The sequence below is a fragment of the Micromys minutus genome, assembly GCF_963924665.1.
Source record: "Micromys minutus genome assembly, chromosome: 22".
NCBI classification, from domain to species: domain Eukaryota; kingdom Metazoa; phylum Chordata; class Mammalia; order Rodentia; family Muridae; genus Micromys; species Micromys minutus.
Window position 1 is genome coordinate 45,096,962 of NC_137957.1, and position 15,508 is coordinate 45,112,469.

The 15,508-nt window shown below is 45.2% G+C and overlaps 1 protein-coding gene across 1 annotated transcript in view; it reads right to left on the minus strand.

The window, feature by feature from the left end:
- SLC41A2 (solute carrier family 41 member 2) overlaps window positions 1-14,526 on the minus strand; it is a gene marked incomplete at its 3' end in the record, with an annotated part of 69,195 nt that extends 54,669 nt beyond the window's left edge. The window contains exons 1-4 of the mRNA XM_080935757.1: window positions 13,966-14,526; window positions 11,856-11,963; window positions 4,037-4,108; window positions 1,187-1,331 (exon numbers count right to left, since the gene is read on the minus strand). Coding sequence (XP_080791883.1) covers window positions 1,187-1,331; window positions 4,037-4,108; window positions 11,856-11,963; window positions 13,966-14,517 — 877 coding nt within the window. The 5' untranslated portion in view covers window positions 14,518-14,526. The remainder of the gene's footprint in view (window positions 1-1,186; window positions 1,332-4,036; window positions 4,109-11,855; window positions 11,964-13,965) is intronic.
- Window positions 14,527-15,508: the final 982 nt, after the last annotated feature.

The window sequence follows — 15,508 nt, forward strand, 5'->3', positions numbered from 1 at the left end:
AGCTCGGGATAAAAGGTTATCACTTTTTATATTTACAGCAATGTGTTACAAAAAATGTAGTAAAAACTAAGCTTCAGTGACTATATTCTGTTACATACAAGGTGCCCAATATGGTGCTCACATCAATAAATACAAAGAAGAAAATACTGTAAATTCTAATGCAGTTAATATTACTTGGGGGTTTGGTGTTTGAGACAGGGTTTCTCTGGGTAACCCTGGCTATTCTGGAACTGCATTTGTAGTTTCGGCTGGCCTTGAACTCAAGAGATCCACCTCCCTCTCTGGTAGGATCGAAGGCATGTGCCACCACTACCCAGATCAGTTAATTTTTTTAACTTCTGTTTTTCAAACATATAGCCAAAAATATGCTACCTTAGGCATCAGCAGAAGGTTACATTTATATTATCATAGAAACAAAGTTTGGGGATTTTTAGTTTGGTGTGTGTGTGTGTGTGTGTGTGTGTGTGTGTGTGTGATAAATACACATGTGAGAGCATATGCCCTCTTGGTGTTGGATTCATCCTTCAGTCTGGGATGTCACAGGCAATTGTGAGCTGCTTGTAGGTTCTGGGAACTGAAGTCAGGTCCTCCAGCAGTACAGGGAGTCCCATCAACCAAAAATTTAAATGAGAGATTGCTTTTGAAACTAAGAATTCCTGGCATGCTTGTGACAAGTCAGAAAGTCCCCAGTGCAATTTCCAGGAAAGCATTTCCTAACTCTTAAATTTGGCAAACGTGGCTCGGTAACTGTAGTGTTCTTACTGAAACTGAGACATAGCAACTACCTATGGCCAAGTGGGCAACCTCAAAAGCCCGTTCTCCACTATGTCTACAAATAATGAAACAAACAAAATGAGCAGGTGGTTGTGCACGCCTCTAATCCCAGCACTCGGGAAGCAGAAGCTGACAGACCTCTGTGGGTTTGAGGCCAGCCTGGTCTGCAGAGCTAGTTCCAGGACTGTCAGGGTTACACAGAAAGAAACTGTCTTTAAAAACCAGATGGATGGATGGATGGAAGACAGATGATAAAGAGAAACGGATCTGAACTAAGGCTCTTTAAAGTTCATGTGAAAATTCTCTGCCATTTTTATCATGAGCTAATATTTTCAAGGTCGCCATCCTGGGAAATCAATCCTTTTATTGAAACGCCAAAAGCTGCCAAGCCGACCTTTGCACACCCACTTACCCTGCAGTAGAGATGCAATGAAGGCAGTTGCCACGCTGCTGGAGCACAGGAGTATGGAATGGCTGACATAATACTTTCCTTCTGGAATCCAGCCCAGGATGATCGCTGCCACAGCTGCTAAAAAACCAACCACTGTGGCCTGAACCTAAAAGCCGGGGTTGTAAAATCCAGATTGGTAACTCTTAAAACATTAAATGGTCATTAATTAATCACTACACATAAAATCATCGGTGGCGCTGTGCACGGGAACTGAAGTGCTTGCATTCTGAAGAGGCTCCTGGATTTTAGTTTGATTACCACTTAAGTGACAATGGTCACTTAAGATAAGTGACATATGCCCTTGATCTATGTCAACAGGCATAGAATGAGGGGGTCACTTCTTTGTTTTGTTGTTGAGACAGAGTTTCACTATGTAGTCCTGGATGCTCTGGGACTCTCCATGTAGACAGCGGAACTCAAACTCACATAGATGTACCGCCCGTAGAGGGGGCTGAGAACCGAACTCCGGTACTCTCAGGGAGCAGCAAGTACTCTCACTGCTGCGCCGTCTCTCCAGCCCCTCCAAGCCTGTCCTGAAGTACTTTATATTCATCTTCTCCTCACAAGTGTTGCTGGTGCGCTTCAGGGAGAAGATAACTTCCCCCTAGTTCAGCCCTCAACCCCCATCTTCTCTTCTTCCTTTTCTCAGTGGTAACCGCTCCAACCACAGCCTCGCTCGAGGGCATCTGCTGTGCTCTGTTCATCACGTGTCCTTGGGGAAGTAAGCCAAACATGTTGGCAACTAGGGTCAGCAAATTCCTAGCCATCTCTGGCAACCATCCTAACCAAGTTACAGGAAAGAGGATGGCAAGGGAGTGACTGCCAGAGGCTGACGTGTGACAATGACCTGTATGGATCACCCAGGACGGGTTCATAGTCACAGCTTAAGTGCTTAAGTCCATATATTCCCAGCTTTTTAATTTGTTACGGTGCTCTGTTGACTTATGTTAGCTTGGCTTTGCTGGTGTCACGGGAACATGTTACACATTAGGCAAGTACTCGCTCACGGATGTACACCCCTGCTCGTAAATGTTTTCGCCACCCTTGCTTAGAGTTCTACAAGGTCAAGCTAAAAGGTTCTTGGGGTTTCCTAAGAAAATACTGTGGCTGAAAAGCCAAAAAGGGTTCTGTGAACTAACGAAGGCTCTACAGTTGGTGACATTTGAGCTGAGGATAGAGCTCGGCTTTTGTTTCCAGCGACCCTTTCATCCCTGAGATGCAATGCACACAATTATATTCCCACAACTACAGTCTCAACCGTGCGGCCTAGCTCAGCTAACACTAAAATCAGTGTACATTCCTGGTGCTCATACTACAGAGTTACTACTCATGACAGGTGACATTTCTGATGTAGGAATTAGGAGAGAGTAGATGAAGAGGCAGAAGAGAGACTCAGATTAGAAAAAAAAAAAAACCATACATGATATATAATTCCTGGCTCAGTAATACGTTATTGGTATTTGAGTGGATTTATTAATATCAATGATAACAGCAAGAAAGAAAAATCAGTATAAACAAATAGGTGAACGCATTAGCAGAAAAGAGCTCAGCTTAATTAAGCAACTAATATGTATTTAGAATTTCTAATTTCATTTCTTGGAGAAATTAATGCTAGTTTCTTATTTCTAATACTAATTTAGAAAAATTAAAGTAGGAAGTCTTGGTATTAGTGTCTGTAGACCCAGGAAGATTAATTTGAAAACAGGAGTTTGCGATCAGACCCAGAAACAAAGATATCACTTCAAAAACCTAACACTAAAACAAATACAAACAAGCAAACACAAAAAGCAGGGCCTGAGAGGCTGAAGCAGGAGGATTCTGTCTGAGTGTAAGGCCATCCTGAGTAACACTAGAAGTCTGCCTCAAAGCTCATAAAGACGGGTGGAGAGATGGGGGTCAGCTGGAGAGTGCTCGGCTGACTACACAAAGCAATGGGCTTAATCCCAGTCACCACACAAACCAGGACTGGTGGTGAACATCTGTGGTCCTCATACTGAGGAGACGGTGGGAGATCAGAGGGTCAACATAAAAAGTTGAAGGCCAGCCTGGGATACATGAGATCGTATCTACAACCATAGTCAAAGTAGAAAAGTAGAGTCCTAAATGAAAGCAGAGAAATAGCATGGGTGGTGGTGTAAGTGAGAATGCTCCTCCCCTGACCCGCAGGCTCATATATTTGAACACATAGTCACCAGACAGTGGAACAGTTTGGGAAGGATTAGGAAGGGGAGATGGGCCTTGTTGGAGAAGGTGTGTCACTGGGAGAGGACTCTGAAGTTTCAAAATCCCTTACCAGGCCCAGGCTCTGAGTCTGTCTCTCTCTGTCTCTGTGTCTGTCTGTCTGTCTGTCTGTCTGTATCTCACTGCCTGCTGCCGATCAGGATGTAAAGCTACGGCTCGAGCGCCATGCCTGTTTGCTTCCAGCCATAATAATCAGACTCTAAACTATAAGTAGGCCCCCAATTAAACACTTTCTTTTATAAGAGCTGGTTATGATGTCTCTTCATAGCAATAAAACAGGAGTTAAGACAGTAATTAAACAACAAAGTCTTAAGTATTTGCATAAATATCAATACAAAGGCTAGCTCTATTACAGTTAAAAGTTTTCTCATGTCCTTCAGTACTTACATACTTTTTTTACATTTGGAAGAAGTTAATCGGTTTATAGAAATTGACTTTCAAAGGCCATGGGTATCACTTTATTGATTCCATTAACTTCTGTGGGTACTAAGTTATTATTACTAAGTCATTTTGAATTCTTGAATGGCAAACTTGGCATCCAAGCTCTGTAAATCGGCGTGCACTGCTTACCTGCTTTAAAGCCAAGTTGCCAATGATTAGATTCCACTTCTCGATGGGTGAGTCCATCTTCCCAACGTTCACCTGTGAAGAGGAGACTTTTATGCTCCACTCTGTTGTCTGCTTTACTTAAAAGTCTTAAAGTACGAAACACACCTTTAGTAATAAATGTGCTGTGTGAAGTCTGCTCAGAACAATTCCCAACCCACCTCTGGCCTGCTACAGACATCCAGTTTGGCCAAGATGGAAAAACAGGTTCTTAGGTGACGTGTTACTGTCACCCATCTGCTGGAAGACGGTATCACCACATTACCAACTGCCATCCTCATACCTGGTTTGCTATACTAAGGCCCAATAGAAAGAGTGGTAACATTCGGAGGTGTTGGCACATAATTCTATGGCACAAAACAAACATAACCAAAGAGTTACTGGCCAAAGAGTAGAACACAAACAAATCGTTCACGTTTGAGTCCTGAGTGTGCCTGTCAGCAGTAAAAGTTCAGGGTGTTCACAGTGTACCTCCAACTATCAAAATGTATATATAGCTCTCTGGTAAAGGAGGAACACTTTCCAAAATAAGATTAGAATCCACATAGTCTTCTGCTCCGTAAACCACATAATTTTATTTCTCAACTACTCAGGACTTTAAAAAAAATACCATCCAAATTTGCCAAGTTTTTTCTAATGTAATTTAGAAAGCAATGGAAAAATCATTAGCAATACACACACGTACAAAATATATTTATAAACATATTTCATTGAGTTAGACCTTAATTATTCTTCATCGACTCATGGAAGAGTTTCAAATGCTATGAAAACATCTGCAGCCTGCAATCCGGCTGAGTGGTGAAGGCACTCACTGTTCAAGTCTGGCAACCTGAGGTTGATTCCTGGAAGTCACAGAGGGAGGAGGGAACGACTCCAGCAAACTGTCCTGACCTCACACCCACACCAGGCATGTGTGTGCTCACACACACATATACATGGTATGCTCTTGCTCACACATACACTATTTTAAAGCTTTCCAACTTTTTCTCACATGGGCGAATGAAGGAGACACAGCACATGATCGAGATCCAGTTCCACAGAAACACATGAAGTTGTCATTTAGTGGGAGATTTCACTGTGGATGAACCAGAGCTGTCTCCCCAGCAACAGAGCACCACCAAGTCAAGCGTCACCATCAAAATGCCGTCTATTCAGTTTAGAAAATATATTCTACTGTGTAATCTCCCTCTGGGCTTTAGGCTCAAAGTACCCAGTTAATGCAAATACTTAAGTTTCTCGGTGCTTTAGAACAATTATTCATGCTGTTTTTATAGACCTATCTACTAAAGCCGACAATAATTATCGATTCGATCGTGTTTGCAGCTCTAGCAATCTGGAGCTCCACTCAAGAGAGCAATGATTAAGGAGTGAATCCCCCTCCGATTTAGAGCTCCTGAGGCAGGCAAAAGATTAGTGTTGCAATTTCAGTAAACTATTACAAAGACGTCAGTTAACAATCTACAAGGTCTCCAAAAGAAACCTTAGACATCAAGCCCCCACGGTCACTAAGTAGCAGAGGCACACAGGCTCAGGGTCTGCAGAGACCAAGGCTGGCAGATGGCAGAGCACTGGCTGAGAGAGCTGGGCCCGATTCACTTGGTACCATTCCTGCGGACCTCTTCCGACGGAGGGAGCTACGTTCCACAAAGCTCCTGCCTATACAAACATTCGGGTTATTGGGTGATGACAATTACTTAACGGTAGGAAGGCACTAGTGAAGGTGTGGAGAGTTGATTTCTGGAAAACAGCAACAGCAGACATGGAGACAGTCCCTTGCCAAGGTCACTTCCCCACCCCACCGTTTCTCCAATCACCCTCCCACGCCCTCTACTTTTCCACCCTCACATTACCACAAGCCCACAGACATCACATGAGTGACGAGGTCACAGATCTTAGAGAAGAGCCTAGTGCAGGCACTTTCCTCAACCAGTGTCATTCCTAACTGTACTCTAAAGTACGCCCCCTCCTGGCTACAAGTTGACCTCAGCCCTCATCAAAGAAGATTCTTTTATCCTGGGATGAAGAGATGGTTCAATGGTTAAGGGCACTGCTGTTCTTCCAGAGGACAAGGGTTCAGTTCCCAGCAACCACAGGGCAGCTCACAACTCTATACTCCAGAGGGCATGGAATCCAATGCCCTCTTTGGTGTCTGCCTGACCAGGCACACTCATGCACATAAATAAAAGAAGATAATTTGGCAACAGAGATCAATATAGAAAACTACCACTGTTCAAAAGCAGAGGACAGCTGACCACAGACACCCAGCCCCAGTTGATCCAGCTACAACACAACTCCAATACTGGGACTCAGGGACTGTCAAAGAAGAGGAGGAGGTAAAAAGGTTACAAGAACCAAGGGACCAATGTGTCTGCTGTCAAGACTGTCTTCTAGCCATGACAGAGAAGTTATACCCTGAGGTCTCAGCAACCTGGCTGCCTCAACAAGACCAGAACAATTCTAATATCAGCTGCCATCCCAGTGTGCATGGGGGAAGGCTCATGGGTCCTCACTCCTAGCTGAAGGGTTACAGGCAAGTAACTGCTGAGAGGAAAATGAGTCTCCCAGGGATGAGGCTCTAGATTGGTCCTACAGTGCCAAGTGGTCAGCCCTAGAGACATGTACATCCCGGCAGCACTGCAGGGCTTCAGCAAGTTGTGTTTCTCTATCTGTTTATATGCATACGTAACGACCAGGGTCAGGAGAAAGGAAGTCATGAATCTGGGAGAAGGCGTGAACAGGTGCAGACGTGGGAGGGGTGGAAGGAAGAAAAAGGAAGGGGAAATATGTAATTATATATTGATTATATATTTTTAAACCCTCTAATTATGAAAAAGAGGAAGTAAGAAATGAAAACGAGCAGGGGAAAAGCAAAAATGTCTATGAGCGAGTCGTCAGCGGAGGGCACGGTAGTGGGGAGAGCACAGTAGGGCTGAGAGCGAAGTAGGGTGTCTAGAAAAGATGAGGTTCCGGGTGTTCCTAAGAAGCCACTGACTTGATGCTGCATTACCACCAGTGGCCTAAGGATGCACACACTCCGTCCACGCACTTGAGATCTGCCCGTCTGTGTAATGACGGCACACTACAGCTCAGTGCCACAAGTAACTACTTTTCTACCTACTAACCTGACGTTTTACTCTTTCCTGGTAACGAGCATCTACCTCCAGTCTCAGGGGAGGGGCTACTCTCCCATCTCTGTAACTCCATCACCCAATTCTGTCCTTCTCTGGCAACTTGTTCTAGACCCCCACAGCTTCACCACATCCACTAAGAATCCAAATCAGCACCATCTTTATTCTAAATCACAGTGACAGTCTGGTCTCTCTGCCCCAACAACACGACAATCGGTTAAAGATTCGGACAAGCTCTCCTCACTCCTCTGCTCCAGACCTTCCAACAGCCCCTCACTCACAAGCAGCCAAAGTCCTTACCACAGGCTACACGGCCTTCTGTTAACGGGCCCCTGGCTAGATCTCCACCCTGGTCTTCTAGGCTTCAGCTGTCTCACCTGACTCCAACCCCAGGGCCTCATAAGCTTCATGTACACTGTACAAACCTCTGGAGAACCATGTGGGTGCTGGGAACTTAACTCAGATCCTCTGCAAGAGCAGCAAGTGCTTGAAACTGCTGAGCCATCTGTCCAGTCCCTAGAGGTTTAATTTTAAAACAGATCTCTAGTTTTATATTGGTTCAGTAGTTTTGGAATGGTTTCAAATATTTACATTTCTAACGAGCTGCTGATGGTGACATTAAAAGACCACACTTTAGGAAATATCCATCTTAGCCCAACAGGTGGTTTCGGTGCACTGGCTTTAATCCCAGCACTTAGAAGGCAGAGTCGGGGATCTCTGAGTTCAAGGACTGCCTGGTTTACAGAGAGTTGCAGGATAGCCAGGCCTACAAAGAGAAACCTGTTTCAAAAATTCAAAACAGAGAACCAGTACTCACATCAGGCTGGCAAAGGTACCTGCACAGGCATGGCGGGCCTCCACACGCACACATAGCTGTAAGGAAGAAGTGTCCACCTGGCGTATGAACCACACACACTCTAATCTCCACCCTTCCAAGTTGTCTGGAATGTCACTATCTCAGCCTCAGCTCCTGGCTTTATCTCATTTACGTCACCAGTATTTGATATCAGTAGCCACACAATTCATTCTCATTCCCTCTGTCCCTCGGTTGCCCTGCCCCCACTGGTCTTCCCAGGGTCCTACTATGTTAGGAATTCACTTTGTAGACCAGGATGACCTTGAATTCACATGGATTCCCCTGCCCCTGTCCCTGCCTCCAAGAAGCCCCACCTCTTTGCACAACTCTCAGTCCACAGAGGAGAGAAACTCTAGCCCTACCTCCCACAGAGATGCCCTAGTAGATCCCTGAACTAGGCACCCCAATGACAGGTTTCGTCCTAGTACTGGCCTTCCACACCATTTGAAACTCTCTAAAGTATGAACAGAAAACATGATGTATACAGACCCACGAGGAAAATACTTAACACAAAACAGATAGTAGAAAGGAGTTTAAAAAAAAATTATTAAGGCCAAGTCGGGTGCATACAGAAGGCAGAGACAGAATGCAGCAACAAGTTCCGGGCCAGCCTGGTCTACACAATGAGTTCCAAGTTAACCACAGCAATATAGTGAGGCCCTGTCTTAGAGCATCTATTGCTATAATGAAACACCATGAGCAAAGCAACTTGGAGACGAAAGGGTTTATATTTGGCTTACACTTCTACATTACTGTTCATCATTGGAAGAAGTCAGGACAGAAACTCACGCAGGGCAAGAACTTGAAGGCCTGCTGATTCAGAGCCCACGGAGGGGTGCTGCCTATTGGCTCACTCCCCATGGGCTTTCCTAGCCTGCTTTCTTATAAAACCTGAGACCACCACCCCAGGGATGGCACCATCCACAATGGGCTGGGCCCTCCCCCATCGATCACTAATCATTTTTCTTTAAAAATGTCCTATAGCTGGATTTTATGGAGGCATTTTCTCAGCTGATAGATAATTCTAGGTTGTATTGAGCTGACATAAAACGAGCCAGCAGGCTGTCTTAATAGACTTCCCCCAAAAGATTAGTTTCACCAGGATGAGACCTAAGATCAACATGTGGATTACAAATGACAGGCCTTCTCTAAAATATATGCTTTTCTAACAGGATTTCCTATGGTGTGACCTATTTCAAAATAGAATGACATAATCTATTACGAGTCTAAACAAACGCTGGACAGGGCTCAAGAACAGCAAATGCGTTTAGAGCAATGTTCTTTGAGGTAACTGGGCCAAAACTTTACTATTCCTGGCAAAGTTATCATGTTGCTTAAATGCTTGTACGCTTAGCTGTGTTTAACAGAACAAAGTCCACTTTGCAAAAAGTGACGCAGAAGCCGCCTCTTCATTCCTGTCCAGCAGTGCTCTTCCTCCTCAAACGCATCTACTCCAGTGTTTTAAGGCCACTGACTCAGTTTCTCCCAGAAGATGCCTCCTGGACTCTGGGGTGGGCGATAGTCATGTCTATGACCTAATTCTCAAAACTACAGGAAAGCTACATGTGTTTTTGTTGTCCCCTCTTAAAGGCTGGGGGTATACCCAACACATTCCATCTGGATGCCAAGTCATCAAGAAGTAAAACCCAAATTCAGCACATCAGCAAATGTCACGAGAAGGTGCTGGGATAATGGAAAAGTATTAAATTGAAATTTTAAACATTTATCAGTATTTCACTATTAGATTGTTTTTTTCAAGAATGTGTGTGTTACATGCATGAAGTTTGTGTGCTTGCAGGGGCACATGCACATTGTGCGCACATGCACTAGAGGCCAGGGAGCAACCTCTATCTTTTAGACAAGGTGTCCCTCTGGTCTGCGAGTGACTGAGTGGGCTAGACAGGCTGGCCAGCGAGACTCGGGGACTCGTCTGCCTCTGCTTCCCCAGGCCAGGGCTCACACGAGGCTCCTCACAGCCCACTGAGCGACCTTCCCAGTCCCATCACTTGTTCTTCTAAGAGTTTTAAATGTATTTATCACATCACATCACCACTTGAGAAAAAGCTATCCTTAAACTTCGGGTTTGAATAAAGAATACAGAAAACTCTTTAGACCAAGCTGGCCTTGAACTCAGAGAGATCCACCTGCCTCTGCCTCCCAAGTGCTGGGATTAAACACACGTGGCACTACTCCCTGCTTGGGCTTTTAGATCTTAAGATAATTTTTTTTTAGGTTTCTAAGTCTAGATAATCTAAAACTATGTAAATGTATGTCACAAGTCTCCACTGTATTCTTGCCCCTAGCCCAACTGTTAAAGAAAACCTATCTGAGCATGGTGGCACATGGCCAGGATTTATAAAGGTAAACAGGGCACTCAGCAGGTAGTTACTGGCAATGACTCAGTCCAGATATTTCTCCAGGTCATTCTGTTTCAGGCAGCAGGTGACAGTTGGCAGACAGGCAGTGCATGGATTGCCGTAAGTAAACCACTAGACAAACCAGTAAGTCAATGTCTAATGGTTGGCCCTGCTCTTCCTTCTCTTCACTTCAGAGTTGTGTCCATTAACTTCCCCTAACTGTCAAGTCAGGCGTGGTGGTGCACACCTTCAATCCCAGCATGCGGGAGGCACAGATGGGGAATCTCTGTGAGCGTGAGACCAGTCCATGCTACACAATGAGTTCCAGGCCAGCCAGGGCTATAGAGAGACACCATCTTATCTTAGTGTGTGTGTGTGTGTGTGTGTGTGTGTGTGTGTGTGTGTGAGAGAGAGAGAGAGAGAGAGAAATGTATATTTATAATATATATTATATAAGTGTGTATATTTATAACATATAATATATAGTAGTATATATTTACAATATTTATAATTTCTACATTATACATATATATTATGTATATCTATATTATGTATAATATTATATATTATAATATATTAAGTACAATAATAAATATATATTTATATATGTAGATATATATTCGGCATTACTTATTTATTTTAAAGTATTTGCCTGTATTCACGCATACCACAAGCTTGGTGCCTAAAGGCCAGAAGAGGACATCCGGTTTCCTGAAACTGTAGTTACAGACAGTTGTGAGCTGCCTTGTGGTGGGATCACATGCAAGTAGGTGCTCTTAAGCTCTATGCCACACCTCTCCAGCTCCTGTCATAGCATTCTCTATGATGACAGACCATAGAGCACGGTTAAATATCCAGTAAGGGGTCATAAATCAAACTATTGGATTCCAGAATATACAAACACATAGCTTTGTGCATGGTGGGTGCCCAGCTCTTGGGACTCGGAGGCGGGAGGATCGCTAAATTCAGGGCTAGTTTTGTCTATATAGCAAATTTGAGACCCTTTCTGAAAAAAAAAAAAGCAATAGTAATACGGTATAAATGTGGGTCCACTGATATGATCGGGCGAGCAATATATAATAGGTCAGATTATGAAAGAGAAGACAAAGGATTCTAAGCCATGTTAAACTCAGCCGACCACACACACTCTCAGCATCTGTCTACCCCAGGGACTGCACACTAACACTCACACCTGCTAGTGTGGGCTGGCACCAGAGCAGGCAAACATCTTGCGGCTGCTGGTGATAAGGGAAAGAGCAGGTCCACGTCCTCGGGTGAGAACTCCGAGATCTTCCAGGGCACAGTGTCAGTCCAAGCTATTTAGCGAAACTCTGAGGCTGGGAAACTTACCAGACAAGAAAACCAATCTTTGTCACAGAGACCCTTCTAATTAGAGAGAAATAAGTAACATGCATAATAATAGGAAACAGGAAAAAACTTACCGCCGTGGATAATCGAGAAGCCAAGGTCATTTCCAAGTTCCCTTTAAGACCAAGAAGTGCGGGGACCAAAATGAAAACTTCTGTCACATTTTTGAACACCTCCCAGTGCTGTAAGGCAAAGCAACAGTTTCCCTTAGAACAGGACATTTCTAAAGACCTGGGACTTATCCCAACTTTGCTCCCTTTTCTTCTTGTCACTGCTACGGAGACAGTGCCTCACCATGTGGCCCTGGGTGGACTGAAAGTTACTGTGTAGACCAGGCTAGCCTCAGACTCAGAGACCTGCCTGCTTCAGCCTCCCGGCTGCTTCCCTGTTTTAAAGGACAGCACAGGTTACCTGGCAGTGAACTTGTTCACGAATCCCCAGACCCGCCTGAGATCAGGACCTGAGGACTTTAGACAATTCCACTGCCATTAATGCAACATCTGACATCACAACGCCCCACTCTGTAGCTAACACCGGAACTACGACTAAGCGTGACGCTCCTAAGATCACATGTGAGGCAGGCACTCTACCACTGGGCTGCATACCAGCCCTTGAGTTTCTAAGACAGTTCGGATTGGCCATTAACTCACCATGGTAGCCTAGGCAGCCTTAAACCTGTGAGCCGCATGCCTCTGCATCCCAAATGCTAGATGCCAGGCGTTCACCATGGTGCCCAGGTACCCTACCATTCTGTGACTGCAGAATCCGTGTCTCTAAGGGTTAAGAACCTGTGGGGCTTCATCATCTGGACTGGAGTCTGGGCTCCAGTCTCTCCAGACGCTTACCCTGTGGTCATTAGAGTTACAGATGAGGCGGTAAAGATCTGAGGCACAGCCACATTCCCAAGGTCAGAAGGAGAAGGGGAAGGGGAAGGGGAAGGGAAGGGAAGGAAAGGAAAGGAGAGGGAGGGGAGGGGAAGGGAGGGGAGGAGAAGAGGGGAAGAGAGGAAAGGGGAGGGAGGGGACAGGAGGGGAGAGAAGGGGAGGGGAGAGAAGGGAAGGGGAAAGGGGGAGGGGAGGAAAAGAAAGGGTGGAAAGGGGGAGGGAAGGAAAGAAAAGGGGGGAAGAGAAGGATAGAAAAGGGGGAGGGAAAGAAAGGAAAGGGTGGGGGAAGGAAAAGAAGGGGGAGGAAAGGGAAGGGGGAGGGAAGGGGCAGGAGAGGAGAGAAGGGGAGGGGAGAGAAGGGAAGGGGAAAGGGGGAGGGAGGGGAGGAAAAGAAAGGGAGGAAAGGGGGAAGAGAAGGATAGAAAAGGGGGAGGAAAAGAAAGGAAAGGGTGAGGGAAGGAAAAGAAGGGGGGAGGAAAGGGAAGGGGGAGGGAAGGAAAGGAACTGAGAGTTGACACCTGAAGCAGTTAGTCCTTTTGCTACTCAGTTTATGAAGCTAAGCTGTAATGTAACACAGGCTTGTAAGACCAGCACCAAACAGAAAATAATCCTAATTGAGACTCTGTAGCTCAGGCTATCCTAGGTCCCCTATACAGTAGAACAGGTAGATCTCAATTCATGATGTGCACTCCTAGCTCTCTATGGCTTAGGGCAGGAGAGAGTGCAAGTTCAAAGCCAGTCCAAGCTAGGCAGTGAGGCTCTACTGGGTGGGGGGTGAGGAAGGAGAAAAGAAAAAGGAGGGGAAGGGGAAAAGGGAGATCAGAGAGAGGGAGAGGAAGAGGATGGGGTGAGGGGTCTGTTAGTGAAGCCTCAGGACCTACACTCAATCCTCAGAACCTATGTTTAAAAAAGAAAACAAGCCTTTAGGAGTGGTGGCACACCCCCTCTGAATCCAGCACGTGGGAGGCAGAGTTAGAAGCAGGCAGATCTCCATAAGTTCAAGACCAAGACATACTGAGTTCCGGGACAGTGAGGGCTATGTGGAAAGAGCCTGTCTTTAGCTAATTAGTTAGTTAATTAATTAAACAGAAAGCCAACCCTGAAGCTGAGAAGACGGAGGCCCTACAGCTGCAGTGTCTGCCAGTGGGGTCGGTGGCTTCAGGTGGAAGCGAGACCCTGCCTCATAAACACGATGCAAGCTACTAAGGAAGATACCCAAGGCTGGCAAGCATGTGTGCACATGTACACACATGCACACACACACTTGCACACACAGTGAAACTAAAGATAAAAATCTCACCTGCACTATGTCCAAAACCATGCCAGCAGAAACTGTTCCAAACCCAGCCAGCAAGAATGGCACAAGTATCTGCAGAGCCATGACCCCACTGGACTCCTTGGGGAGCCTCTGGCTTGTTTCCACAATGACATCATCGCCCTCACCCGACAGATCTTCGTCCTGTAACATGGCGGTGGTTTCCGAAGCCTCCCTTCCGTCACAGTAGTTATAGCCGGCGTAGTCATCGTACTTGGGGCTGCAGCCGGCCGGAGCGTGCCCACTGCTGCTGTGGAAGGCCTGCTCGGAGAACTCGTGGTAGTCCAGATGTGGCTCTGATCTCTTGCTGAAGGTCTGCGCTGCACCCGACAGCCCGTCCTGCCAAACGCCATTTACTTTTTTATGCCTGTCTTCCTGGTTTTTCTGGTAAATGACTGGCACCATGCTTAAAAGTAAGTTTAAAAACTTGTCAGATTGAATTGTGTTTAAGTTTAAAGTCCAATCTACGAAAGCTCCTCCACTCTCCGGACTGGCACTTGTCTTGTGAGTGACAGGTCTTCCTTTACTGTGGGTCATATTGACATCACAAAAAGCCCTGGATCCTTCAATTCAAACTTCCTGAAGCACGGCAGAACTAAAGTCACAGCAACACCTTCTCAAATTAAGCCATTGACCGCTGTGTAGAAAAGGTTTCCACCAGTGAAGAAAAACATCCAGAGGTTTAAGAGAAGAATTCAATCTGCAAAGGAAAGGATAGAATTTAAAACTTAGAGGAATTAAACTTATACTGGTTTTCATACAAGTACAGGAATAATACAACATTCTGTGAGTTGGACGCAGATCTGTTCCGTGACATAAAAGTGAGGGTGTTTTATTTTGTTTCGTTTTATAAAAATACAGTGCAGAAGGCAGGTGTGGAGGCGCACACCTTTCATCTCCGCACTTGGGAGGCGGAGGCAGGCAGATCACTGTGAGTCTGAAGCCAGGCTAGTCTACATAGCGAGTTCCAAGCCAGGCAGGACTACACAGATACTGCATTAAAACCAAAATGAACAAAACCATTAGCAATGTTTTATAATCCATGTTGAATACAAACGCTCTTACGTTGTATAACTCATGTAACTGAAGCCCATGTGAGGGCTCTGTCTCTGAAGATACAGATGAAATAAAGCGACGACTTTCGCAGGACGTGGCAGTGCCTGTGACATTAGCACTAAGGATGCTGACGGAAGAGGATTGCCCAGAGATAGAGGCCAGCCTGGGCTATACAGTGAGACCCTCTTTCAAACAAAACCACAAAGAGGAGGAGGAGGAAGAGAAGGAAGAGGAGAAAAAGGAAGAGGAGGAGGAGGAAGAGGACTGAAAACTACATTGTGCTTGTTTCAGAGTTTTGGCACCAAAAAATTTAAGTTGACAATATAAAAGTCGTGGTAAAATATATACTATTATATTGTGTGAATATTAAGCAATTGGCCATATTCCTTTATTTATAAGTTACTCCATATTAATTTCATCAGAATATGAAGAGACAAAGATGACATTTATCATAAAAACATTTAATTGGTAC